Here is a 27,856-nt window from a genome sequence, read left to right as displayed (position 1 = left end):
TCTACATTAAAATCCACAATTCTGAGATTAAAATCAGAATTCTGAGATTAAAGCCAGAATTCTGAGATTAAAGTCAGAATTCTGAGATAAAAGCCAGAATTCTGAGATTAAATTCAGAATTCTGAGATAAACGCCAGAATTCTGAGATTAAAGCCAGAATTCTGAGATAAACGCCAGAATTCTGAGATTAAAGCCAGAATTCTGAGATTAAAGCCAGAATTCTGAGATTAAAGCCAGAATTCTGAGATTAAAATCAGAATTCTGAGATTAAAGCCAGAATTCTGAGATTAAAGTCAGAATTCTGAGATAAAAGCCAGAATTCTGAGATTAAATTCAGAATTCTGAGATAAACGCCAGAATTCTGAGATTAAAGCCAGAATTCTGAGATAAACGCCAGAATTCTGAGATTAAAGCCAGAATTCTGAGATTAAAGTCAGAATTCTTGGAAAAAAGTCAGAATTCTGAGATTAAAGTCAGAATTCTGACATTAAAGCCAGAATTCTGAGATTAAAGCCAGAATTCTGAGATTAAAGCCAGAATTCTGAGATTAAAGTCAGAATTCTGGGAAAAAAGTCAGAATTCTTGGAAAAAAGTCAGAATTCTGAGATAAAAGCCAGAATTATGAGATTAAAGCCAGAATTCTGAGATTAAAGTCAGAATTCTGGGAAAAAAGTCAGAATTCTTGGAAAAAAGTCAGAATTCTGAGATAAAAGCCAGAATTCTGAGATTAAAGCCAGAATTCTGAGATTAAAGTCAGAATTCTGACATTAAAGCCAGAATTCTGAGATTAAAGTCAGAATTCTGAGATAAAAGCAAGAATTCTGAGATTAAAGTCAGAATTCTGAGATAAAAGCCAGAATTCTGAGATTAAAGCCAGAATTCTGAGATTAAAGCCAGAATTCTGAGATTAAAGCCAGAATTCTGAGATAAAAGCCAGAATTCTGAGATTAAAGCAAGAATTCTGAGATAAAAGCCAGAATTCTGAGATTAAAGCCAGAATTCTGAGATTAAAGTCAGAATTCTGAGATTAAAGCCAGAATTCTGAGATTAAAGTCAGAATTCTGAGATAAAAGCCAGAATTCTGAGATTAAAGTCAGAATTCTGAGATAAAAGCCAGAATTCTGAGATTAAAGCCAGAATTCTGAGATAAAAGCCAGAATTCTGAGATTAAAGCCAGAATTCTGAGATTAAAGTCAGAATTCTTGGAAAAAAGTCAGAATTCTGAGATTAAAGTCAGAATTCTGAGATAAAAGCCAGAATTCTGAGATTAAAGTCAGAATTCTGAGATAAAAATCCACAATTCTGAGATTAAAGTCAGAATTCTGAGATAAAAGCCAGAATTCTGAGATTAAAGTCAGAATTCTGAGATTAAAGCCAGAATTCTGAGATTAAAGTCAGAATTCTGAGATAAACGCCAGAATTCTGAGATAAACGCCAGAATTCTGAGATTAAAGTCAGAATTCTGAGATTAAAGCCAGAATTCTGAGATTAAAGTCAGAATTCTGAGATAAACGCCAGAATTCTGAGATAAACGCCAGAATTCTGAGATTAAAGTCAGAATTCTGAGATAAAATCCACAATTCTGAGATTAAAGTCAGAATTCTGAGATAAAAAGCCAGAATTCTGAGATTAAAGTCAGAATTCTGAGATTAAAGCCAGAATTCTGAGATTAAAGTCAGAATTCTGAGATAAACGCCAGAATTCTGAGATAAACGCCAGAATTCTGAGATTAAAGTCAGAATTCTTGGAAAAAAGTCAGAATTCTTGGAAAAAAGTCAGAATTCTGAGATTAAAGTCAGAATTCTGAGATTAAAGTCAGAATTCTGAGATAAAAGCCAGAATTCTGAGATTAAAGTCAGAAATCTGAGATTAAAGCCAGAATTCTGAGATTAAAGTCAGAATTCTGAGATAAAAGCCAATATTCTGAGATGAAAGTCAGAATTCTTGGAAAAAAAGTCAGAATTCTGAGATTAAAGTCAGAATTCTGAGATAAAAGCCAGAATTCTGAGATTAAAGTCAGAATTCTGAGATAAAATACACAATTCTGAGATTAAAGTCAGAATTCTGAGATAAAAGCCAGAATTCTGAGATTAAAGTCAGAATTCTGAGATTAAAGCCAGAATTCTGAGATTAAAGTCAGAATTCTGAGATAAACGCCAGAATTCTGAGATAAACGCCAGAATTCTGAGATTAAAGTCAGAATTCTTGGAAAAAAGTCAGAATTCTTGGAAAAAAAGCCAGAATTCTGAGATTAAAGTCAGAATTCTGAGATTAAAGTCAGAATTCTGAGATAAAAGCCAGAATTCTGAGATTAAAGTCAGAAATCTGAGATTAAAGCCAGAATTCTGAGATTAAAGTCAGAATTCTGAGATAAAAGCCAATATTCTGAGATGAAAGTCAGAATTCTGAGATAAACGCCAGAATTCTGAGATTAAAGCCAGAATTCTGAGATTAAAGCCAGAATTCTGAGATAAAAGCCAGAATTCTGAGATAAACGCCAGAATTCTGAGATTAAAGCCAGAATTCTGAGATTAAAGCCAGAATTCTGAGATAAAAGCCAGAATTCTGAGATTAAAGTCAGAATTCTGAGATAAAAGCCAGAATTCTGAGATTAAAGTCAGAATTCTGAGATAAAAGCCAGAATTCTGAGATAAAAGCCAGAATTCTGAGATTAAAGCCAGAATTCTGAGATTAAAGTCAGAATTCTTGGAAAAAAGTCAGAATTCTTGGAAAAAAGTCAGAATTCTGAGATTAAAGTCAGAATTCTGAGATAAAAGCCAGAATTCTGAGATTAAAGTCAGAATTCTGAGATAAAAGCCAGAATTCTGAGATTAAAGTCAGAATTCTGAGATAAAAGCCAGAATTCTGAGATTAAAGCCAGAATTCTGAGATTAAAGTCAGAATTCTGAGATAAACGCCAGAATTCTGAGATAAACGCCAGAATTCTGAGATTAAAGTCAGAATTCTTGGAAAAAAGTCAGAATTCTTGGAAAAAAGTCAGAATTCTGAGATTAAAGTCAGAATTCTGAGATTAAAGTCAGAATTCTGAGATAAAAGCCAGAATTCTGAGATTAAAGTCAGAAATCTGAGATTAAAGCCAGAATTCTGAGATTAAAGTCAGAATTCTGAGATAAAAGCCAATATTCTGAGATGAAAGTCAGAATTCTGAGATAAACGCCAGAATTCTGAGATTAAAGCCAGAATTCTGAGATTAAAGCCAGAATTCTGAGATAAAAGCCAGAATTCTGAGATAAACGCCAGAATTCTGAGATTAAAGCCAGAATTCTGAGATTAAAGCCAGAATTCTGAGATAAAAGCCAGAATTCTGAGATTAAAGTCAGAATTCTGAGATAAAAGCCAGAATTCTGAGATTAAAGTCAGAATTCTGAGATAAAAGCCAGAATTCTGAGATTAAAGCCAGAATTCTGAGATTAAAGTCAGAATTCTTGGAAAAAAAGTCAGAATTCTTGGAAAAAAGTCAGAATTCTGAGATTAAAGTCAGAATTCTGAGATAAAAGCCAGAATTCTGAGATTAAAGTCAGAATTCTGAGATAAAAGCCAGAATTCTGAGATTAAAGTCAGAATTCTGAGATAAAAGCCAGAATTCTGAGATTAAAGCCAGAATTCTGAGATTAAAGTCAGAATTCTGAGATAAAAGCCAGAATTCTGAGATTAAAGTCAGAATTCTGAGATTAAAGCCAGAATTCTGAGATTAAAGTCAGAATTCTGAGATAAAAGCCAGAATTCTGAGATTAAAGCCAGAATTCTGAGATTAAAGTCAGAATTCTAAGATTAAAGTCAGAATTCTGAGATTAAAGTCAGAATTCTGAGATTAAAGTCAGAATTCTGAGATTAAAGTCAGAATTCTGAGATTAAAGTCAGAATTCTGAGATTAAAGCCAGAATTCTGAGTTTAAAGTCAGAATTTTGAGAAAAAAGTCAGAATTCTGAGATTAAAGTCAGAATTCTGAGATTAAAGCCAGAATTCTGAGATTAAAGTCAGAATTCTGAGATAAACGCCAGAATTCTGAGATAAACGCCAGAATTCTGAGATTAAAGTCAGAATTCTGAGATAAAATCCACAATTCTGAGATTAAAGTCAGAATTCTGAGATAAAAGCCAGAATTCTGAGATTAAAGTCAGAATTCTGAGATTAAAGCCAGAATTCTGAGATTAAAGTCAGAATTCTGAGATAAACGCCAGAATTCTGAGATAAACGCCAGAATTCTGAGATTAAAGTCAGAATTCTTGGAAAAAAGTCAGAATTCTTGGAAAAAAGTCAGAATTCTGAGATTAAAGTCAGAATTCTGAGATTAAAGTCAGAATTCTGAGATAAAAGCCAGAATTCTGAGATTAAAGTCAGAAATCTGAGATTAAAGCCAGAATTCTGAGATTAAAGTCAGAATTCTGAGATAAAAGCCAATATTCTGAGATGAAAGTCAGAATTCTTGGAAAAAAGTCAGAATTCTGAGATTAAAGTCAGAATTCTGAGATAAAAGCCAGAATTCTGAGATTAAAGTCAGAATTCTGAGATAAAATACACAATTCTGAGATTAAAGTCAGAATTCTGAGATAAAAGCCAGAATTCTGAGATTAAAGTCAGAATTCTGAGATTAAAGCCAGAATTCTGAGATTAAAGTCAGAATTCTGAGATAAACGCCAGAATTCTGAGATAAACGCCAGAATTCTGAGATTAAAGTCAGAATTCTTGGAAAAAAGTCAGAATTCTTGGAAAAAAGCCAGAATTCTGAGATTAAAGTCAGAATTCTGAGATTAAAGTCAGAATTCTGAGATAAAAGCCAGAATTCTGAGATTAAAGTCAGAAATCTGAGATTAAAGCCAGAATTCTGAGATTAAAGTCAGAATTCTGAGATAAAAGCCAATATTCTGAGATGAAAGTCAGAATTCTGAGATAAACGCCAGAATTCTGAGATTAAAGCCAGAATTCTGAGATTAAAGCCAGAATTCTGAGATAAAAGCCAGAATTCTGAGATAAACGCCAGAATTCTGAGATTAAAGCCAGAATTCTGAGATTAAAGCCAGAATTCTGAGATAAAAGCCAGAATTCTGAGATTAAAGTCAGAATTCTGAGATAAAAGCCAGAATTCTGAGATTAAAGTCAGAATTCTGAGATAAAAGCCAGAATTCTGAGATAAAAGCCAGAATTCTGAGATTAAAGCCAGAATTCTGAGATTAAAGTCAGAATTCTTGGAAAAAAGTCAGAATTCTTGGAAAAAAGTCAGAATTCTGAGATTAAAGTCAGAATTCTGAGATAAAAGCCAGAATTCTGAGATTAAAGTCAGAATTCTGAGATAAAAGCCAGAATTCTGAGATTAAAGTCAGAATTCTGAGATAAAAGCCAGAATTCTGAGATTAAAGCCAGAATTCTGAGATTAAAGTCAGAATTCTGAGATAAACGCCAGAATTCTGAGATAAACGCCAGAATTCTGAGATTAAAGTCAGAATTCTTGGAAAAAAAGTCAGAATTCTTGGAAAAAAGTCAGAATTCTGAGATTAAAGTCAGAATTCTGAGATTAAAGTCAGAATTCTGAGATAAAAGCCAGAATTCTGAGATTAAAGTCAGAAATCTGAGATTAAAGCCAGAATTCTGAGATTAAAGTCAGAATTCTGAGATAAAAGCCAATATTCTGAGATGAAAGTCAGAATTCTGAGATAAACGCCAGAATTCTGAGATTAAAGCCAGAATTCTGAGATTAAAGCCAGAATTCTGAGATAAAAGCCAGAATTCTGAGATAAACGCCAGAATTCTGAGATTAAAGCCAGAATTCTGAGATTAAAGCCAGAATTCTGAGATAAAAGCCAGAATTCTGAGATTAAAGTCAGAATTCTGAGATAAAAGCCAGAATTCTGAGATTAAAGTCAGAATTCTGAGATAAAAGCCAGAATTCTGAGATTAAAGCCAGAATTCTGAGATTAAAGTCAGAATTCTTGGAAAAAAGTCAGAATTCTTGGAAAAAAGTCAGAATTCTGAGATTAAAGTCAGAATTCTGAGATAAAAGCCAGAATTCTGAGATTAAAGTCAGAATTCTGAGATAAAAGCCAGAATTCTGAGATTAAAGTCAGAATTCTGAGATAAAAGCCAGAATTCTGAGATTAAAGCCAGAATTCTGAGATTAAAGTCAGAATTCTGAGATAAAAGCCAGAATTCTGAGATTAAAGTCAGAATTCTGAGATTAAAGCCAGAATTCTGAGATTAAAGTCAGAATTCTGAGATAAAAGCCAGAATTCTGAGATTAAAGCCAGAATTCTGAGATTAAAGTCAGAATTCTAAGATTAAAGTCAGAATTCTGAGATTAAAGTCAGAATTCTGAGATTAAAGTCAGAATTCTGAGATTAAAGTCAGAATTCTGAGATTAAAGTCAGAATTCTGAGATTAAAGCCAGAATTCTGAGTTTAAAGTCAGAATTTTGAGAAAAAAGTCAGAATTCTGAGATTAAAGTCAGAATTCTGACTTTTTTCCCACACTAAATTGAAATAAAATTTAAAAATCAGTTAACTTTTTTTTTTTTTCCAGTGGCCCTAATCCTCCTCCGTATTCTGCAGAGGACAGAACTGTTAATAATTAATGGCTGTTAGAGAAATGCATTATATTGTGACAGACGACCAGCAGCTACACGCCTCAGCTGTTCAAACACAGCTTTATCAGCAGCTAAACAGCAAAGGACTCCCGCTCGTCTGCAGATCGATCCTGTTTTACACTTTAGCAGAAGGACGGGGTTTAGAATATTTAAAAAATAAAACTACCTCCACTAAAAATCTAACTAAGAACCTAACTTGCGTGTTGGTTTGTAATAGAAGTCCAGCTGCTGCTATCGTTAGTTAGCTACAAAGGAAATGTGACTCATCTTGGTGTAATTTAGGTGACATCATTAGAAAAGTAGCTCTTCATTTATTCATTGTGGTTCCAGTCATTCGTAGTACGCTTTATCCGTAGATGAAAGTATGTGACCCGGGAATGAAATGCTACCTGACTGGTTCAACTGGTTTCCATTGAACTGTAAACTGGGCGTTTCTCCGTCTCAACTCATAGTAATACAAGTTAAAAAGGATTTGAACAAATCAAGGATAGTTTTGATATATCTAAGTCAACATAATGCTGCTATCTGGGGAGGAAATATATTTTTAAATCTTTGAGGATTAAATATTATGCAAAACAAGCAACCAAACGTGCTTTGATTCATGTTTCCATGAGTGTCTCACCCAGAGTAGTAGTGAACAGATGCAGCCAAAGCATTGCCTGACCCTCCAGGAAGGATACCCAGCGGCGTGCGGATGGCCTCCTCCCAGTCTGCTCTTTCCAGCAGACCATTTATCACCTGGAACACAGAAAATACAGCTTTTTACCCCTTTTTTCTTTTTTCTAAAGAACGGACATCTCTGCTGCATGCAAAGGGGGGAAAACTGATGCTTTAGGATTTATTTTCTAATTTTATGTCAGAATTTTGCTGATTAACTAATGAATATTAATAAAATGCTTATAAATATTAACTATTTCAGTAAAGCTCCAGTATGAGTTGGACTTGTCTTTTGCAGCTGTTTTTTGTATCTCTGCTTCTGTCTCCTTGAACCCCAGTGGGCCTCAGCAGATGGCCGCTCACACTGAGCCTGGTTCTGCTGGAGGTTTCTTCCTGTTCAAAGGGAGTTTTTCCTCTCCACTGTCGCTACAAGCATGCTTAGTGTGAGGGATTGCTGAAGAGTCAATGAGTCGATCCAATCAGCTGGTTTTCCTTAGATAGAAAACTTTGAATCAATCTGAATGAATGATCTGGTTGAACTGGAAAGTGCCTTGAGATGACATGATGTGAATTAGCGCTATAGAAATAAACTGAATAGAATTGAAATTGTTTGAATAATAGAAAATATATATGATATTTATTGATAACGTCTAAATCCATGTTTCAATAACTTTACCGAAATCTTTGGCCTTTATTTCACTTTAGGTTTGACTAATTCCCATTTTAGAAAGTTGATTTTATCATTTCTCTTTCTCGGTGTTCACTGTCCCTTAAGAAGTGTTTTTTAGTCTCTTAGGAAACAGTTTCTTGTTTTGTTGACTATTGATTGATTGAATTTATTGATCCTGCAGTGGAGAAATGTGTTCATTAAATCAATTCAAATAATCAAAAAGAGAAGAAGACTGTGACAAAGGGAGAGAAAGGTGCATCAGATATATACTACAACAGCTTTTTCTTTTTTGTTATACTTATTATACAGGGTTACTGCACAGGGTGTTTACATGGGTATATATATAGATGGATATTTATATTTATATATGCAGTTATTGCACAGGGTATCAGATAATAATTGCACATTCTACATTGCACAAGTTATTGCTATTTTAGAGTCTGGTTGACCTGCGGTAGCGCTCCTTTTTACAAGCAATCAGAATATTAAGGCTAATTTCTTATTTCCTTAGTTTCCTACTTGCTTTGATTCTTCCTGTATTTTAATCATGTAAAGCACTTTGCATTGTCTTTGTACTGAATTGTGCTATACAAATAAATTTGCCTTGCCTTGCCTTAAAATTCTTGACCTGTTTTTGGAGATTCTAATTTCTATGAACAGATCTAAAAATATTTATTTCCAGGCTGTAAATAATATTCTTAGTAAGAAAGATGAATTCCTTTTGTAAAAGAAGAGTAAAGGAGCCGCGTCTTTTATTGACAGTTGGTGCAGCTAGCTTTAGTTAAGTATCTCCCTCCGCTTGATGCGTAAAATAAACACAAAGTATTTTTTTTTAAACTTACTAATAGTAGAGTTGCTCATTTTGCTTTTTCTTCCTGCAATTAGAACGTCTACCTTGAAGAGCTCAGGTTATCCTGAGCTATCTGCATAGTTATGCTGCTATCGGCTTAAGATGCTGGAGGACAAAGGGACCACTTTTCATCCTTCTATCTCTATACTCTCATTCTGCATTATCTGTAAGTTCCATCTCTAACGATTCGTTTCTGCTTTTTCTTGTCATAATATCTGAATCTGGTCTGTTGCTGTTCGGCTGTGACTCCATCCTGGAGAGAAATATCTTTGATTTTAGATAAAGCTAGGTCTGCTTTTAATGTTTAGTCATGTTTCTCTCCTAGACATGGGCTCAGCTATCATGTTAACATGGAAACTGGCTGAGGTCGTCTTCTAAATGGTTTCTTTCATAGGCAGAGCCACCAGAGGAGTTAGCTTACTATTACCTTTCATCTACCATATTTCAGAATCTGAAGGTATTATCTCTACCCTGTTTGGTTCATGGTATTCAAAACAAAAGCACTCTTAAAGTTGGCTGCAGCATGAATTAATTTCTGCTTTCAAAGTTCAATGTGGTTTAGAAAGGTATTTTCATTAAAACAAAAGCACATTTCACCAAATCAAAGCTATGGCAAGATAGTTTGTTAGGACCTGACATTAATGACCCTGCAGGAATCTGTGCAACTGTGTTCAAGATTGAAAAACTCCCCTTCATCACCTGCTGTCAATCTAAAGCTATAAAATAATTTCTTGTTACTCGCTTTGAAATAATTACATTTTTTGTTTTCTTTATGGTAATGAAACCATCAGACACTGAAGCCTTACCAATTGGCAAAAGAACAAAAGGAAACATGTAAGCAATGTAAAATACGGAACGAGCTGGTTGAGAGCAGCTGTAAGTCTAGTTTTCAGCATATTTTTAGATGTTTCTCTGCTCTAAACACACCTGATTCCAGGAAATGAATGACTTCACCTTCCAGTTATCATGTTCTGTGGAAGTCAGTGGAAGGCAACCGACTGAAACCGTGTGTGGGAGCAAAGCAAACATCTGAAATATGCAGCAGGCTGCTACTACATCACCATCCAAAATGACAACAGTGTTGATTTGATAATGAATTAACTCCATAAAATCAATTTAAAAACACTGAAAATATTCTAGCAAACTAGCAAAAGCAGAATAAAAAGGATTGTTGGAATGTTTTCTGAAAAAATACGCCAAAGAAATAGATTTCAATAAAAGGAAAATCACTCAGCAAACAGAAGCTTGCTCTGTTTGGCAGCTAAGACGTGAAAAAAAGGTCTGAAAAGAATTTAAATTCAGTTATTTTGCTGAGTGAGCCTTCAGGCGGAGGACAAACGGAACCACTTTCAAATTTTCCCTAAACTCTCCTTTGGGATCAGATGTGCAGGAATCTCCAAAATCTAACTGGAGGAAAATGAGGCTGAAATGATTAATCAGATTAATCATGATTGGTCGATTATTAAAATTTCCTTCATCTAATTTGGACATAGGATCAAGTTTCTCTACAGTAATGAAATACTCTAAAAAAGGCAATTAAAAGTATTAAAAGCGCCACGTTTTTATCTGTCTTAGATCATGGTGACTTTTTTTTATAAGAATCCTGTTTCTTTATGTCTTTAAAATGTTGGAATCTGTTTCCCGTGCTTCATTAAGGTTCATAACAAACTGTAGAGCTATGACATCACTGTGACCTGTCCTCTCAGGTGAGATGGCCTTCCCTCTCTCTTTAGCTATGCAGCTCATTGTGGTTTTTTGCAAAGAAACTGGAAGCTGACTGAGTTTTTATTCTTAAATGCATTTAAGTTGAAAGTAAAAGAATTTAAAGCAGCCTTAATTATCTGTAATTGTTTTACTTGATATGTTTTTTTATGTACCTGTCATTTAATTTAATGTCTGTTTATAATGTAAATTTGCTGCCTCTTGACCAGGACTCCCTTGAAAAAGAGTTTTTTTTTTTTTTTTTTTTTTTTCAATTTGCGATTTCTTTTCCTGGTTAAATAAAAATAATTAGAGATGCACGATATTGGGATTTTGGCCGATATCCAATATGCCGATATTTTAAAACTCATGTAGCCGATAACCGATATCGATACCGATGTTAAAGCTGGACAAAAATAAGTAGTCATTGAAAATAGCAGTTTTGTTATCCATTTCTGACACTTTGAAAAATAATATACTCAAATATATTTTCATATGCTGATATCAAATAGATTTTTAAAAACGCGATATCGATCTATTTCACTTTCAGAAGATCGTGATATTTTGCAAATTCTTGTGAGATTTTGTTAGTAAAATAGATCGATGCCGCGTCAATATATCAACATATAAAAATATGGCAACATTTGGTGAATTTTCGGGGGATTTCGTAGCATAACGATGACATATAGCAATATTTCATTAGTAAAAGAGATTGATATGGTGTTTTTAAATGGCAATATATCAGCATATGAAGATATTGGGATATTTTAATGTATCAATATTTTTCCCTCGTCTTTAGAAGTTTTTAAGTCTGTAAAAAAGAAGTTTTTGAGGAAGAAGAAGAAGTAGTATTTTATTTATTTTTTAGACTTTAGAAACTCAGAAGCTGATCAAATATCGGGTTAAATATCGGTGGGGTGGCCGATGTCCGATCTTCAGTTTTAAGGCCGATACCGATAGGGGGGCGATTATATCTTGCATCCCTATCTGTAATAATAATAATAAAATAAAAAAGAAAACAGTATTCTATCATTTTTAGCCACTATTAAGAGCCATTGTTGAAGGTCCAAATAGCTGCAGGTTGCAGACTCCTGGTCTAAATCAATCCGCGATTTATTGGGCAACTTAAAGTCTAAATATTGTAAAAACATCAAATTGTCTTAAATGTTATTTATATTTTTTTTTTACTGATTAATACTAAATTCAATAAATCACTGCAAATATATTAGTTTTAGGTATAAATAATGATCCATTGATTATTCCTTGCTGACTGGAGTTTTCCGGATTGACTAAGTTTTCTAAGCTCACTTTTTTCCTACCTTGGTTGAAAACAGTCATGTTTATTTTTCTTATATTGTGTTTAATGGTTCAGCTTGTTTGCGTAAATCCAGCAGCGTACAGCATGCATCGGGTCGGATTTCTCAACTGTTTAAATCTGAGCTCTGAGGAGGAAGAGTGACACTGAAACGTTTACGGATATTTTAATGGATCAATATTTTTTCCCTCGTCTTTAGAAGTTTTTAAGTCTGTAAAAAAGAAGTTTTTGAGGAAGAAGAAGAAGTAGTATTTTATTTATTTTTTTTTAGACTTTAGAAACTCAGAAGCTGATCAAATATCGGGTTAAATATCGGTGGGGTGGCCGATGTCCGATATTCAGTTTTAAGGCCGATACCAATAGGGGGCCGATTATATCGTGCATCCCTAAAAATAAGATCATGAAAGAATAACCTACTTAGAGCAGTAATTAAGACAAAACTCTACAACTATAAAAATTTTAAGTAACTATTTATATAAACATGTTTTGCCATTTTCAATTCATTTAAAATGTGCAATAAGGGTTTTTTCCTATATTCCAAATTTAGATGTGTATTCAGAAATGTTAGTATACAAAAGTATCTCTTTTTACATGAATAAAGATAATAATCCATTGGTTATTTGCTTAGTAAAATCAGAAAGTGAGAACAATACGTTCTGACTTAGCAAATGTTTACCTTACATGGCTGATCAGCTGTTTCTGCCGTCGCTGGCATCCTGAATCCATCATTAGAGTCACATTTCTCTCCTGATGTCTCCAGATGGCATAAACCATCGCTAAGACCAGCTGACATGATAAACTAAGTACGACTTTCCAGAATCCAACGCTAGCATGCTAACTCTACTTCCTGTCTCCTACAGCCAAGCCGTAACGTCAACATGTGGCGACATTATGCTTCACACTGCATCATTAATTCACTCCGATGGATAGAAAACTAGAAACTGTCTAATTTGCATTTTTGTTTTTTTTACTCTTTAAAAGTTAGTTAAAAATTCACGTGACAAAAACCAGTCCCTTCTTAATTATTTGTTATCCTCGACTATTTTCCCTAATCGCCACTTTAGAGGAGTCCCGTTTCAGCACCAAACAGATGCTTGGTATGATGGGTTTTTCTGTACCTCGTGCAGAAGTCCGTCTCCTGATATGATGACTAAAGCGTCCCACTGGGACAGGTCAGCTTCTCTCACTTTCTCCCGGGCATGGTTCTGCCTTTCTGTAAAACATAAAACAAAAGGATAAGATGGGATTCAGGTAAGATAAAATCTTCTGTGTCACAGCTGATCACTTCCAAAATGTTTCATCCCGCTCAAATAACAGATCAGGGTTTTGTCCTCTTGTAGGTCCAGCTTCTTACAGTCAGTTTCAGTCACAGTAAACTGGTTTTATTGGTGAGAAGGGAGGTGCTGGGACGGATAGATGAGACACGGGCAGCATATGGGGGTGGGGGGTGGGGGGGGGGGATGTTAGGAAGATTCTAAGGGCCCTTGAGTGAGGGGGGGCCCAAAAGAAGAAGAAAAGATTTACTACACTTGAACCCCAGTGGGCCTCAGCAGATGGCCGCTCACACTGAGCCTGGTTCTGCTGGAGGTTTCTTCCTGTTAAAAGGGAGTTTTTCCTCTCCACTGTCACTACAAGCATGCTTGGTGTGAGGGATTGCTGAAGAGTCAATGAGTCGATCCAATCAACTGGTTTTCCTTAGATAGAAAACTTTGAATAAATTTGACTGTATGATCTGGTTGAACTGTAAAGTGCCTTAAGATGATGTGTTGTGAATTTGGCGTTATAGAAATAAACTGAATTGAATTAAATTTGTTCCGCTGTACTGTCTGAGCTGTACAGCAGTGAAATAAGTTATTTTTGTACAAGTAATTTTTCTCCCTAATTTTTAAGCAGTAAACAGCAAAACAAAGCATGAATATATTGATCAAACCCCCATCCTGCATCCCATCAGGTATCCCTGTCTGTCACCGGCAGTTTGCTCGTACCGGGGCTTAAGTTTCACGTGCACATCATTTTAAATAGTGATAATGAATGAAACAAATCAATGTGTCTTTAAACTAGTTTAAAAGCTTACATATTTTTTTTGTCATCAATGTATTTCATAGGGCCCCAAATTCCTGGTGGTGCCCCTGGTTTGAGATCAGATGGAGATGATACAGTTAGAGTAAATAGATAGAGAGCTGCACTTTTAATCTCCTTTCCTCTTCAGTGCCTAAATGAAAGGATCTTAGGCCCCGTCCACACGAAGTTAAAATGAACACGAAACGCTGATATTTTCCAAAACGTTTGCCGTAAAGACGGAGACGTAAAATAAATGTGATCGTCCACACGAATGCATGAAAACGCTGCAAAATGTATGCCAGGCCTGTAAGTGGCGCTGTGGTGCCAAAGCAAAAATAGGCGACGAAATGTTGGGCATGCGCAGTAATATTTATACATGGTTGCCCTGCGGGTCCATTTTCGTGGTTAAGTCAAATTCAGGTGCTGAACTATGTGGTCGATATTGCTCTGTTCTTCCTGGAGATATTCCAGAAGAAGAAGATTCTGTTGTAAGCCCGACAGCAGGGTGAGTAGCATGAGCAGCAACGGCGCCATTGTTGTTGTGATACTGTGTCGCGCATGCGTGTTTAGAGGCGACGCTATGACGCATGCGTGTAAAAAAAAAATATGCGGTTAGAGCGTAAAGATGGAAACGCGAAAACGACGTTTCGAAATCTTCCCACTCTGAAGGCTTAATAAAAAAAAGATCGTTTACAGACCCCCGAAACGCCGGCTTCGTATGGATGAGAGGCTGGTTTGGTGAAAAATTTGTGCGTTTAGGCCAGGGTTCGGCTTCGTGTGGACGGGGCCTCAGATGGGAGGAATGTTGATCTGCAGGCTTAAATGAAGCGTGGAGCATCTTGCAGATCAAACAAATTAACAAATTAACCACCAACAAGCTCTTTGTTCAATTGATCTGTGGTTGAGTAGTTTGAGAGAGGACGACACTGGTGACAAGACAAACTGCCCCACCAAAAAGAAGCTTGTGTTTTTAAGGTCTCAAAACAAATGAATTAAGTCAGTTGTTTGGTTAGAAAATCTATTAGATATTAAACTGATACCTTAATGAAAAACCCCACAGCTCTGTCTGAGGCCAGTTAATACGGAAGAGGATTAGGGCCACTGGAAAAAAAAAAAAGTTAACTGATTTTTTTTTATTTTATTTCAGTATAGTATGAATTTCAGAATTCTGACTTTTTTTCCTCAGAATTCTGACTTTAATCTCAGAATTCTGACTTTTTTTTATTGTCAGAATTCAGTCAGAATTCTGAGATTAAAGTCAGAGTTCTGACTTTTTTCTCAGAATTCTGACTTTTTTCCCATGTTAAACTGAAATAAAATTAAAAAATCAGTTTACTTTTTTTTTTCCCAGTGGCCCTAATCCTCTTCCGTAAGTTAAGCTCCCCTCAGCATATTGACCATTTTTCTGTTTACGTTGCGTCACAGTTTCAGCTGGAGGAAAAACTAACCAAAAACTGAAGATGGACAATAAAAACCGGTGCAGGGTTGGCTACACAAGGCACTTTAAATACAGACAACCTTTTTTATTACTGATTGCCAAATTCAACAGAGTAAGGACAATTTGAAAGTTGGTAGCTGTGGTTAGAGCAACGAAATGAGGGGATTGGCCATGGCATGTAGTTGTTTCTTTTGTCTACCGCTGCTACATGGTCGTTTTCTGGCCGTACCACAGCTACGTAGAACTTTGGATCGCTCTCTGTTTCTCTTTACTATTCATTTCCTTTCCAGCGTTTTATTGTCATTACACCGTAACGTGTACAGCACAACGAAATTCACTCTCTGCATTTAACCCATCCCCTTGGGGAGCGGTGAGCTGCCGTTGTGCCTGGGGGAGCAGTGTCGGGTTAAGGGGCGACAGTGGCGTTGGATGTAGGAGGCCTGGAAAACGTTGAGGACCGCTGATGTACAGTTTGAGCTGTTGCTGCGTGAAACGATTGAAAATATCCTACAGTGTATGGCCTGCTTTACTAATGCTGGCGCTAATCATCAAAACTAACAAAACTAAAGGCATGGAAATCATCCAATGTATAAAGGATCTAACACACGATATCAATTTGAATGAAATTACTTCATTCCCATAAGTCCCTAAAAATCCCAGAAAGTTTCTGAATTTCAAATATTTAATGTCGAGGCCTTGAAAGATTTTGAAAACGACCATAAAACAACATCCATCCTTGAAAGTCATTGTAAGTTTTGGGGTTTATTTAGATTTGATATTTAATGTAGCAGAAGTAAATGCTAACATGCATGGAAACTAGTTCTTTGAGGAAACTAGTTGTGGAAAGTCCTTGAAAGTGCTTGAATTTAATGGTGGACTTTTAGACAGTGGCAGTGACAGTTTGCCCTGAAATCGAAGGATTGACGGTTCAAGCCCCGGCTCTGGCTTTCAGTATCGTTGTGTCCTTGGCAAAGACACTTCACCTGCATTGTCTACTGATGGTGGTCAGAGGGCCCGGTGGTGCCAGTGTACGGCAGCCCCGCTTCTGTCAGTGAGACCCAGGGCAGCTGTGGCTACAATGTAGCTTGCCACCATCAGTGTGTGCGTGAATGGGTGAATGAATGTAGTGTAAAGCGCTTTGGTCAAGTCTTCTGACTTGAATAAAAGCGCTATATAAGTACAGGACATTTACCATTTAAGGGTCTTGCTCAGGAACCCAGAGTGGCAGACCGTGGAAGTGGGGCTTAAACTCAGAACATCTGGATTCTAAGCTCTATGGTAACCACTAGGCTGCTATTCCCCCTATTCACGCTCAGATTTTCAATTAGCTGGGTGTAGCAGGCCTATAGCCTGCTCCAACGAGTGAAACTTCATCAGTGCAGACAGAGCAAATGCATAGCGTAGCATGAGGTTGCACAGATTTATCATTGCATCGCTGCTGATAAACCAGTACCACCTGTGTTTCTTAGCAGATACCACTAGTGTCTCTAGTTATAGATGCTTAGTTTGAAGCCTCTCCTGAATATGACTCAAAAAGATTTTACGCCATAAATACTGCAGGCTCAGATTTACAGGAAGAAAAAACTTTAGTGTTATGTATTTAATGAGAAGCATCTTTCTATGCCGTTTGGGCGGAAATATGCATTGCAGCATGTTGGGGGTAAAAATGGATTCATTTAAGCTAGGGCTGGATTATAGATTTATATCAAGATACGTCATGATGCACACATGCAATAAAACACTGAATTCTTCCGTTAAACTTTGATCCAGAACCAGGTGGTTTTCTGGGGGATGCAGGCAGAGACGTATTCAGCATCTCAACCTCTTAGAGCCAAACTAATCAAGATTGGAAGTGTTGGTGTTAGAGGTTAAAGGTCATGTTTAAATATGGTTAAGGTGCTTTTTAACCCCTTGGCTTTATTTCAAATAGGTAAAAAAACTTGAATCAATAATTAATATACTGGTACAAAATACTTTTGTTTTGTGATACATATTCTAGCCATATCACACAGACTTTATTTAAACTATGAATTTACCAGTAGGCCTTCATAGGAAGTGTTGAACAGTAAAACCCTTTTTTATTTTAGGAAAACTCTTGATTGAATTTTGAAAAGAAATTAAATTCTTGGAGTCTATACATACACAGCTGGATTAATGGGCTCTAATAGGAAAGAGATTTAATGTCTGTGTGGTCAGAGTTCATACAAATCAATGTAGCCTTGTCTCAACCAATCACTTTAATTGTTTGCTTTCCTCTTTGGGTAAAAATCCCTGATCGATGTCAGTGGTTAGTCTTCGTCTCTGTGTCTGGAGGTAAATAGCAGAGGGTTTGCTGTGAGGTAAAGAACGAGCGCATCACGATGAACACCAGAGCGTCACAGTTTCAGTCACGACGCTTCTCATTCATGCAGTGAAGATCAGCACATAACCTTGGGTTTCAACACGATCGCAAGTCTAACAACATGTTTCCTCGGTTAAATGAATCAAACATTGTGGACGACATAGAAGCAAAGAATAAAATAAAATAATAAGAAAAAAAATCCATGAGATTTAATGCTCACATTCAGAATTCAAACATCTGAAAGTCCTTTAAATCTGAAATTATTCCATCCTGTTCAATAAATGATCAGTGTTTTTAACTAAGAGTGGTTTTCATGTGAATGTGCTTTACTGGAGGCATCCATGTTTGTCAAAGAACACTACTGCCACCTACTGGTTAGTGACGTCACGGTGCGGTATCGGCTGTTGATCAAGTCCCAGTGCTGTATCTGGTGTTTGTCACAACGCGCTATTATCCAAGTCATCTTGAAAACATTCTTCTTCCAAATGTTGGCTACATATTACGGGTTTTTTCTCTGGCCAGAAGTTCGATGGCAAATCCTCCCTCTTCAAGTTGGCGATCCAACGACCAACCCGTCCGTGGAGGATCAGGATCAGTTTCACTATAGCTCTGGTGAATTTCAATGGTGAAGTCCTCTGGAAATCTTCAATAATTGTTGTTGATTGCAGATGTGTCTAGTAGTTCCCATTGATTTAGCTTGTAAAGCGGGGAGAATGGCGCTAGGCTTACCGCACCGTGACGTCACTGCTGGAAGATGGCAGGAGGGAGGGGTTACTATATTTGGGCAAAAATGGCCGCTCCCAGACTCAGTGATCGCGACAAAATTTTTTATTTTTCTTCCGATTAACACTAAATTAATTAAATCACCGCAAACCGCAAAATAACTCAATAATTGTTGTTGATTGCATAATTGTTTTTATTTTTTTTACTGATTAATGCTGAAATAATTAAATCTCTGCAAACGTATTAGGTTTAGGTATAAATGATGATCCATTGATTATTCCTTGCTGACCGGACTTTTCCTTTAACATATTTGGTATCAATTTGAGGGTAAATCTTGGTGTAGCTGGACTTTCTGTGAATTCAGAGTTTGAAAAAAATATTCAATTTATGCTGAAACATTGAACATATTGAAAGGTACAGTTATTTTCATTTTGATAGAAAAAGATGAACATTATATAGAGCTAAAAGCTTTTCTACCTAAGCATGAAGGAAGGTAGTAAAACCACTGCCTTTCACTGGACGCACACATTAAAGACTTAAAGGAGAAAAACAGATAAAGATGTAAATCTTGTTTCGTAAAAGTTAAATAAATATCCACTGGACTTGGTTTCCAAGATTTGAAGACGTTTCACCACCTCTCCAGGAAGCTTTCTTTTCTGAGAAAGCTTCCTGGAGAGGTGGCGAAACGTCTTCAAAATGACTATGACCTGGATGACTGAGAATCTTCATCAGCCCTGTGTAAATATTGGTACAATGTACTCTGGCTGGAGTGCTTTGCTGTAGTGCCTCTGCCTGGATTTGGACTCAAAAGTTACCATACGGACAGGAATCCAAGAAACTTCAGCTCCTCCACATGAGGCAGAACGTCTCCTCTGACCAGAAGGGGGAAAACATTCTAGTCGAGAACCACAGCCTCTAACCTGGAGGGTCTGATTCTCATCTTTCATTTGGTAAACCGAGGCACAGCTCTCTACCCGATGGTCATGATATCCAAATCATGACTGTAAGAACTAGATCCCCGATACAAGCGGCCAGGGGCGAAATTAGGAAATGTGGGGCCCTAGGCAAAGACAGGCAGGGGCCCCTCTGAATTGAGAAGACAACACATAAAATAGACCCGTTCTACAGATAGAGAAATGTTAATAGAATAGACATCCATTATCTGTTCTAGGTTGTGTCCCTCTCTTCTTGTCCCTTTTCTTCTTGTTTTCCTCTCTATGTTTTGTACTCAGCTGACTTTTCATGCTGTCTCTAAAGGAATGAAAGATTTTTTCCAAGCACTAAGCTCACTTAGCTGATTGCTCCTTCCTGTGTTTCCAAAAAGGCCAAAGTAAATAACCCAGTCCTTCTTTTCACTGTAGACAAGCCATGATCTGCTTATCTGTTCTCCATTTTTCATTTGGATGAAATAATAGCTGCATGAATCATGACAGCAGACAAGATAGAGGAGAGCAGGAGGCGGGGTTACCAATCTACTCGCTCTGGAGAGCAGAGTTCGCTGCTTTTAGATGTTGTCTCCAAAGTCTCCGGTAGCAGAAAAAAGTCTCTAGATTTGGCGCTAGGAGCTTTTTAGAAATCAAAATGCTTTCTTCCCTTTTTAAAGTTTTCTTCAGCATTCATATTAATCCCAAGCACAGTTTCCAAACAGCCAACCATGAGCAGGTGTGTGCGTGTGCTCTTTGAACTGCACTAACGTGCACAGCCGTGAAAGACAACGCCCTTTTAGGAGCTTTTTAGAAATCAAAGTGCTAGAGGGGTCTGAAAAGTGGCTAAATATAGCGACTAAAGCGCTAAGTTGGCAACACTGCTCTTTGCATCGTCTATTTTCTGTTTGGACCTTTCTGAAAATGTGCAGCAATTGGACTGATCCTATGTGGTGGACATACTTAATATTATTAGTGTTCTGATGGCATTTAGCAAAATAATTTTTATCAGTTTTTATGAGCCGGTAATATGATCAAACTCTGCTCACCCTCTGGCTTCTTATACACCAAATACAAGGTATGAAGGGAATTTTCTTTAGAACAGTAAAAGAACAAAATTGAAAGATGGTGGCAGACAGGAAATCCAGAAGGAGGAACTTCATTCCTGTGTGGGAGAACTATTTGCATTTCAAAACAAATGCAAAACTCAGAATCTTGTTGGAGCCAAACAGAGCAGACAGCTCCAGTCACATTAAAATACGTCAATATGTGCGGCTGTAATGTTTGATCTTCTGCCAAGATGGTTCCTCCAGAGATGAATCTAGTTTCCGACCTTCTTTTGTTCCCTCTCCTCCCCAAACTCTGCAGAAGAAAAGTTTTTCTCTCTACATCTCCTCACATCCCAACCACTCATCTGAGCACAAACCGAACTCTGAAATAGATGAAAGCGGTTTAATTGGAGTAGGAAAGATTCACTGTGCTGCTGGTTACTGCTGTGATACTGATAGGAAGTTAGATTTTCACTAATAACAGAATTTTATATTTTTATTTATTTCATTTCAACTAATTTTAAGGGCCCCTCTTAGCAACTATTCTTTACCCTAAAAAAATAAAAGCTCCTATATTAAACTCATATATTTTTTGCAGCATATGGCTCAACATTATGACCCAAACCCAACCATTTTTTAAAAATTAGACTCACACCCATTGCCACTTCATCGACCTAATGACAGGTAAAAAGAGCAATTTAATGATTGTAAATTCATCTAGTATCAATGCTGGGTCTCATCCTTTCCTCAACAGACAACCCTGCTTGTCTTTCAAAATAAGACTCCAGTAACCTTCCAAAATAAAATCCTCTACTTTATACTCATGGGTTAATTGATGCAAATTGCTCAGCCATTATGACCCAAACTCAACCAGCTTGTTTCTATTAGACCCTAGGGACCTATACAAAACACACCCCACAGCAAATTTCAAAACAAAAGCCTCCCATTATCACTTCATCTACTCCCCTAATAACAGGGGAAAAGAGTGATTTAACGATTGGAAAGTCATCTAGTATCATTGTTGGGTCTGACCCTTTCTCAACACACAACCCTGCTAGACTTTCAAAATAAGACTCCAGGGACCCTACAAAATAAAAGCCTCTATATTTTACTCATGTATTAATTGATGCAAATGGCTCAGCATTATAACCCAATCTCCGCCAGCTTGTTTCTGTTAGACTCTAGGGTCCTTTTCAAAACACACCCCAGAGCAAATTTCACAATAAAAGTCTCCCATTTACACTCTAATACGGCATCTTTTCAACCAATTACATGGAAAACCAGTGATTTCACATTTAGAAATGGATTCAATATCATTGCTGGGCATGACCCTTCCCTTGACACACATCGATGGTAGACTTTCAAAATAAGACTACAGGGACTCTACAAAATAAAAGCCTCTTCCTTATGCACACTCATTCATTGTGCCATATGGTTTGTAGCTATGACCCGAACTCAACCAATTTCTTCAAATTACACTACCAAGGCCTGTTGAGAAAACAACTAAGTGTACATTTCTTAATGAAGCTCTAACATTTCCACTGTAATAAAGCATCTGTAAAAAGCAGATGCTTTACTTCCATCAACTTCCAGGTAAACAGATACTTTTGGACTTTTTCTTCTGGTTAATCAACTTTAAATGTTTTCCTTTTAAGATGAGTGTTTCTGCCATTGTTATGCCAAATGATTCTACCCTACAAAATCTTCAGATGATTTTACTTGTTTCCTGCTGTTTGAAGTTTCTGATTACTTCCTATCACATTTTCATATGTTCTTCAGCTTTTTTCTGCTTCATTTCCTTTATGCAGTTTCTTTAGCTCATTTTTCTTTTTTTTCAGTCAACATAAAATAGCATTCCCACTTTGCTGTTTCTCCGAAGCAGCTTTTTCTAGTTCAAACTAAAATATCAAATTTTCTCATACTGCTAAATTCAATCAGAATTTTCCAACTGGCCTGTTTTTCATGATAGCTTTTAGATTACTTATGTTGAAGATGGATGATGGATGGATGATTGATGGATGGATGGATGGATGGCTCTTTGTATTTTGATTGTTCCCTATTCCCACATGTTATATTGAAAAAAACTCATCTTTTAGTAATCTGCTGGGATCTGCTTGATGAATCTCTGCCTCCTCATCCATCCTGACTGCAGCACAGCAGTAGAGCAGCGGTGCTCCTCCTCCTGCGCTGCAGCAGGTGATGACAGTTGACCAGTGCTCCCTTTTAAATGTGCTATTTGTGTCATAAGGAGAAAAAACTGTCTGAACAAGGCTTACTCAGCTGCAGCAACCGCTGCGTACCTGTGAAAACGCAGCAATCCTCTGTCTGACACAGCAGCCCACACAGTCTGGGGGGTTTCTGATAACACTATGTTTTCAGTCATTTTATACAGCGTTCCCCACCAATAAATAATCCTTACAGGAACAAAAATATCTCTCAGTATACACAACAAACCATCAGATACAATGAAACCCCTGGGCAGAGCTGACCTACCTTTTCTGCTTAAATTAGAGAACTTTATTTTTCATCAAAGTAAACATAATAACTTGGTAGTTTTTAAAACCATACATGTTATTCTCAGTCATATATTTAGGCCTCTAGCTTCCTCGTGTTTTTCCACTCATCACATCTCTGCAGCTTTTGTGAGTTTTCCACATCAAGAAATTGATTTATTTTCTAATTCTCTCTTTAATCTGTGTTACTGGTGAAATAAGCCGGCTGGTCGCTCTCTCGTCTCTAAAATCCAGCCTGTAACGGTCAGACTGGGTTAAGCTGTTCCTGTTCTGTTTAAACGTCAGCTAGCTGATCTTTGGTTGTGCTTTTCTCCAGCTGCTCCACAGAGAGCCTCGTGGCTCCTGGGATTACGGGAAAAACAAAACGACAACGAACACTTCAGCATTCTGAATCTTGCAGGACTCTTCTAACAATGCGGTTTAACCGTCTCTCCTCAGGTTAGAGACAGACGTCCATTAAAGAAGAGCCAGAGTCTGAAACTATTTTTACCCTAAAGCCATTACCACAGTGCTGAAAACACACAGCCAGTCAACCTGCAACTCTAACTCTCTCCAGTGCAATGAATTAATTAGGTTAGCACATTTTTCTTTATGCAACAACTAGACCTACCTGTGGGGTAAATATCTTGAATCCTGTGCGCATCAATTTCTAGTTTTGTTAAAGAGCAAACTGCAGGTAAAATTTTTAAGGGATAATATTCGAAAAGTTTGTTTAGGAGTGTTTTACCAATAAAAGTGACATTTCTTAGCAGTGCCTCTAAAATCTTTTGTGTTCAGATAATATAGAAATGAATTGGGTAGAGTGGAAATGTAACTGAGTTTGGTAGAAGTTTGAGATTTTATTTATTGATCCCAAACATGGTCAATCGTTGCATTAGTGGCGGTCGAACAAACTGTAGCCAGTCAAGGAATCCAGTCCGCACCTTCCAAACAGAAAAAAAAAGGCCGTTGTCTTTCACGGCTGTGCACGTTAGTGCAGTTCAAAGAGCACACGCACACACCTGCTCATGGTTGGCTGTTTGGAAACTGTGCTTGGGATTAATATGAATGCTGAAGAAAACTTTAAAAAGGGAAGAAAGCATTTTGATTTCTAAAAAGCTCCTAGCGCCAAATCTAGAGACTTTTTTCTGCTACCGGAGACTTTGGAGACAACATCTAAAAGCGGCGAACTCTGCTCTCCAGAGCGAGTAGATTGGTAACCCCGCCTCCTGCTCTCCTCTATCTTGTCTGCTGTCATGATTCATGCAGCTATTATTTCATCCAAATGAAAAATGGAGAACAGATAAGCAGATCATGGCTTGTCTACAGTGAAAAGAAGGACTGGGTTATTTACTTTGGCCTTTTTGGAAACACAGGAAGGAGCAATCAGCTAAGTGAGCTTAGTGCTTGGAAAAAATCTTTCATTCCTTTAGAGACAGCATGAAAATCAGCTGAGTACAAAACATAGAGAGGAAAACAAGAAGAAAAGGGACAAGAAGAGAGGGACACAACCCAGAACAGATCATGGATGTCTATTCTATTAACATTTCTCTATCTGTAGAATGGGTCTGTTTGATGTGTTGTCTTCTCAATTCAGAGGGGCCCCCTGCCTGCCTTTGCCTAGGGCCCCAAATTTCCTAAATCCACCCCTGAATAGAATCATTACAGTCCAATTCAGTTACTAATTTCTTTAGTAACAAACAACCCAAATACTTTAATACGATGTTGGGAAGTTAGCATATGAGCAGCGAACACTGGTTTCTCATGTTCCTTACTCTCTACATGGCTTTCACACCACAACTCAATCTGTCTCCTTTAGCCATTAATTCATCCCCCGGTGTCCCTCTACTCTCTTGGTCGTGTAACTCAATTATATATAACTACAGGGTTAGAATCCATCATATATGTAGTTATCAATATTTATATTGCCTTTGTTGTCTACATTAGCATTGCATCCATTGTTTACTGCTGTAATCGTAAGGGGACTGGGCCACATTATGTAACTTCTGGTGCCTGTTTTAGAGAAAGAAGTCAAACAAGTCATTCCAAAAAAGTAAAAAAAAACAAAAAAACAATCCACTGGACTTTGTCCAGCGTTCCAGTTCCCTCATTCCAAAGGAGTGAACCCGTTCGTCTGGTTCAATTTGTATGTTTTCTAAACAAAAACAAGTTGTTTTTTTTGGTCCACAATATAAAGCCTAGAACTCAACAATAATTCTGACATTTTGAATTGAAAAAGCTTCCTGGATGGGAAGCGAAACGTCTTCAAACTTGGAAACAACGTCCAGTGGATTGTTTTTTTTAACTTTTGTGGAATATCTATGACCTGGATGGCTGAGAATCTTTAACCAGCATAAACCAAAAAAGTCTAAAAAGTTCACATGTAAGCAAAGTTTGATTCAACAACCTGCGATCTGATCTTTAACCTTTAGCCTCAGAGAAATCAGCTTTACTGACTCGGACACACCCTGAGAGTTTAAACAAACAGCAACCTTTGTTGCTTTTAGACGATGCTAAGGTCAACTCTCTGCAGGGTGAATGTTGTTACTAAGGGAAGGAAATTCAAATTAGTGATTTTAACATTCAGTAAGGTCTTAAAAGGGCAGTTAGAGGAAACAAAAACTGTAAGAGGTTATTTTATAGTGTTTCGTGTAGAGAGGGGTACCGTGTTTTTGACCGGTGCAGGTACCCGATCTGCTCAGGGCCCCGCCCCTTCTTATGACGTCATCATATGGCAACTCCACTCGGACAAATTGCATTGCGTCTCTTATGGAGTCTCAACATATTATTACCCATATTAACTATTATTTTACATTTCATCGGCGATTTAAAGTAGCCGAAAGTAGAAAACAATCCTTGCCAGTCTTTGAAAGAAAGTAAAGCCTTCTAAGACTGAGCTCTGCCATTTAACAAGGAGACAAAAAAAAGTTTCAGCTTAAAAAATGACTTTCGCAGAGATTTTGGACAAATAAAACAGTTATTTTACCTGTTTAAAGTAGTGTAGTTAGCTACTGAGCACAGCTAGCCACAGCGCTATCCAGCTCTCCCCCTTTATAAAACGGTCTAACAGTTACTTTGTTCACCAGAAACATTTTTTATTTTTTTTTGTTTTGTTATCGATCAGATAAAACTTAATTAGACCCGCTAACGATACAGATGCTCCTGACTCAGCACACAGACGCTGCGTGATGTTATTATCGTTGTCTGGGCAACCACTATGTTTTACATCATGTGGCAACTATTAGCCAATCATGTAGCGTAACGTCACTGTCATGAAGCAGGACCCGAGCAGGTCTGGTACACTGGAAAAAATTGTAATCTAGATAAGTCATTTTTTCTTAAAATAAGTGCATTTTTCTTGAAATGAGGAGGTAAAAGAGACATTTTGCCAAAGGAACAAGACAATTTACACTTAAAATAAGAAAACACAATTGATTTGTCTTATTTCAAGTGCATATTATCTAATTATCTTATTTTAAGAGTAAAAATACTTATCTTATTTACCTGCTCAAATTAAGGGTAAATACATTTAATTTAAGAAATATTGACCAATTTCTAGATCGTTTTTGCAGTGTAGCTACAGCGGCTGTTGCTAAAGAAAAGGGAGACACTGATAAATACCAGCTCCGTTTTTCAAATCATTATTTATCCTTTAAGTATTCAGCTCTTTTTCCTGCAAAAACGGAGAAAACTCACCTCTAATCATTCAGGTGTTAATAACTAAAGTGACCTTCTCTGGATTGACATTGTGTTCCTAATATGAATATTTACTGATGCTAAAAAAACAGAAGAAAAACAGATTTTGCACAATCTTAGTGCTTGATAAATCTGAAAGGGATCAAATCAGAATTAAAGCTTTATAAAAACTCTTCCAAATTATAAAGCACAGCATTTAAAAATAAACTTAACAGGGACTTCCAGCAAAATGTAAAATAACCGACGAAGCAGTTCTGTCTTAACTTCACTGATCTGGCTTCTTGTTTGCGGCGCAGGAACAGACACACGCCCCATCACGGACCCACAGAGACTGCTAAAGGTTGGGCCGAGGGCTGACAGACACTTCCTGCTCTGACAATGTCCTCGGCTCGGGCTAAACATGATCGCCTGCAGAAACAGGACTTTAAACACGGGCCCTCTGTGGCGAGCCGCTGGGAGAGAGAAAAAGCATCTAAACTGGGCGACATTGAAGACACGGCTCAACTCAGAGGTTGTGATTATGATGGTAAGCTGTAATTATGGCTGAATGACATCCTCCCTAACATGCACTGCTCTCTTCACAGGCTGCATGGCTTAAAACACACGATTTTAGTTTAAAGCATTGACTCAGACAGAATAAAGTGTTGATTTGACTTGAAAGTAGCTGCATATGAGGTCAGGTGCAAAACAATAAAACGTTTCAGTGTCACTCTTCCTCCTCAGAGCTCAGATTTAAACAGTTGAGAAATCCGACCCGATGCATGCTGTACGCTGCTGGATTTACGCAAACAAGCTGAACCATTAAACACAATATAAGAAAAATAAACATGACTGTTTTCAACCAAGGTAGGAAAAAAGTGAGCTTAGAAAACTTAGTCAGTCCGGAAAACTCCAGTCAGCAAGGAATAATCAATGGATCATTATTTATACCTAAAACTAATATATTTGCAGTGATTTATTGAATTTAGTATTAATCAGTAAAAAAAAAATATAAATAACATTTAAGACAATTTGATGTTTTTACAATATTTAGACTTTAAGTTGCCCAATAAATCGCGGATTGATTTAGACCAGGAGTCTGCAACCTGCAGCTATTTGGACCTTCAACAATGGCTCTTAATAGTGGCTAAAAATGATAGAATACTGTTTTCTTTTTTATTTTATTATTATTATTACAGATAGGGATGCAAGATATAATCGCCCCCCTATCGGTATCGGCCTTAAAACTGAAGATCGGACATCGGCCACCCCACCGATATTTAACCCGATATTTGATCAGCTTCTGAGTTTCTAAAGTCTAAAAAATAAATAAAATACTACTTCTTCTTCTTCCTCAAAAACT

At 37.0% G+C, this 27,856-nt stretch overlaps 2 protein-coding genes across 2 annotated transcripts in view; one reads left to right on the top strand and one right to left on the bottom strand.

Moving 5' to 3' along the window:
• Window positions 1-26,886, top strand: part of LOC119771316 ((E3-independent) E2 ubiquitin-conjugating enzyme UBE2O) — a 105,324-nt gene extending 78,438 nt beyond the window's left edge. Inside the window, exon 23 of the mRNA XM_038267185.1 lies at window positions 26,811-26,886. Coding sequence (XP_038123113.1) covers window positions 26,811-26,871 — 61 coding nt within the window. The 3' untranslated portion in view covers window positions 26,872-26,886. The remainder of the gene's footprint in view (window positions 1-26,810) is intronic.
• LOC119771318 (sphingosine kinase 1-like) overlaps window positions 1-27,856 on the bottom strand; it is an 86,013-nt gene that overhangs the window by 11,401 nt on the left and 46,756 nt on the right. The window contains exons 3-4 of the mRNA XM_038267188.1: window positions 12,910-13,004; window positions 7,221-7,336 (exon numbers count right to left, since the gene is read on the bottom strand). Coding sequence (XP_038123116.1) covers window positions 7,221-7,336; window positions 12,910-13,004 — 211 coding nt within the window. The remainder of the gene's footprint in view (window positions 1-7,220; window positions 7,337-12,909; window positions 13,005-27,856) is intronic.

Source organism: Cyprinodon tularosa, unplaced genomic scaffold (assembly GCF_016077235.1).
Source record: "Cyprinodon tularosa strain WSP-4 unplaced genomic scaffold, ASM1607723v1 ctg665, whole genome shotgun sequence".
Classification (NCBI taxonomy): Eukaryota; Metazoa; Chordata; class Actinopteri; order Cyprinodontiformes; family Cyprinodontidae; genus Cyprinodon; species Cyprinodon tularosa.
Note: the sequence above shows the minus strand (reverse complement) of the source record. Positions and strands in the feature narration are given on the sequence as shown.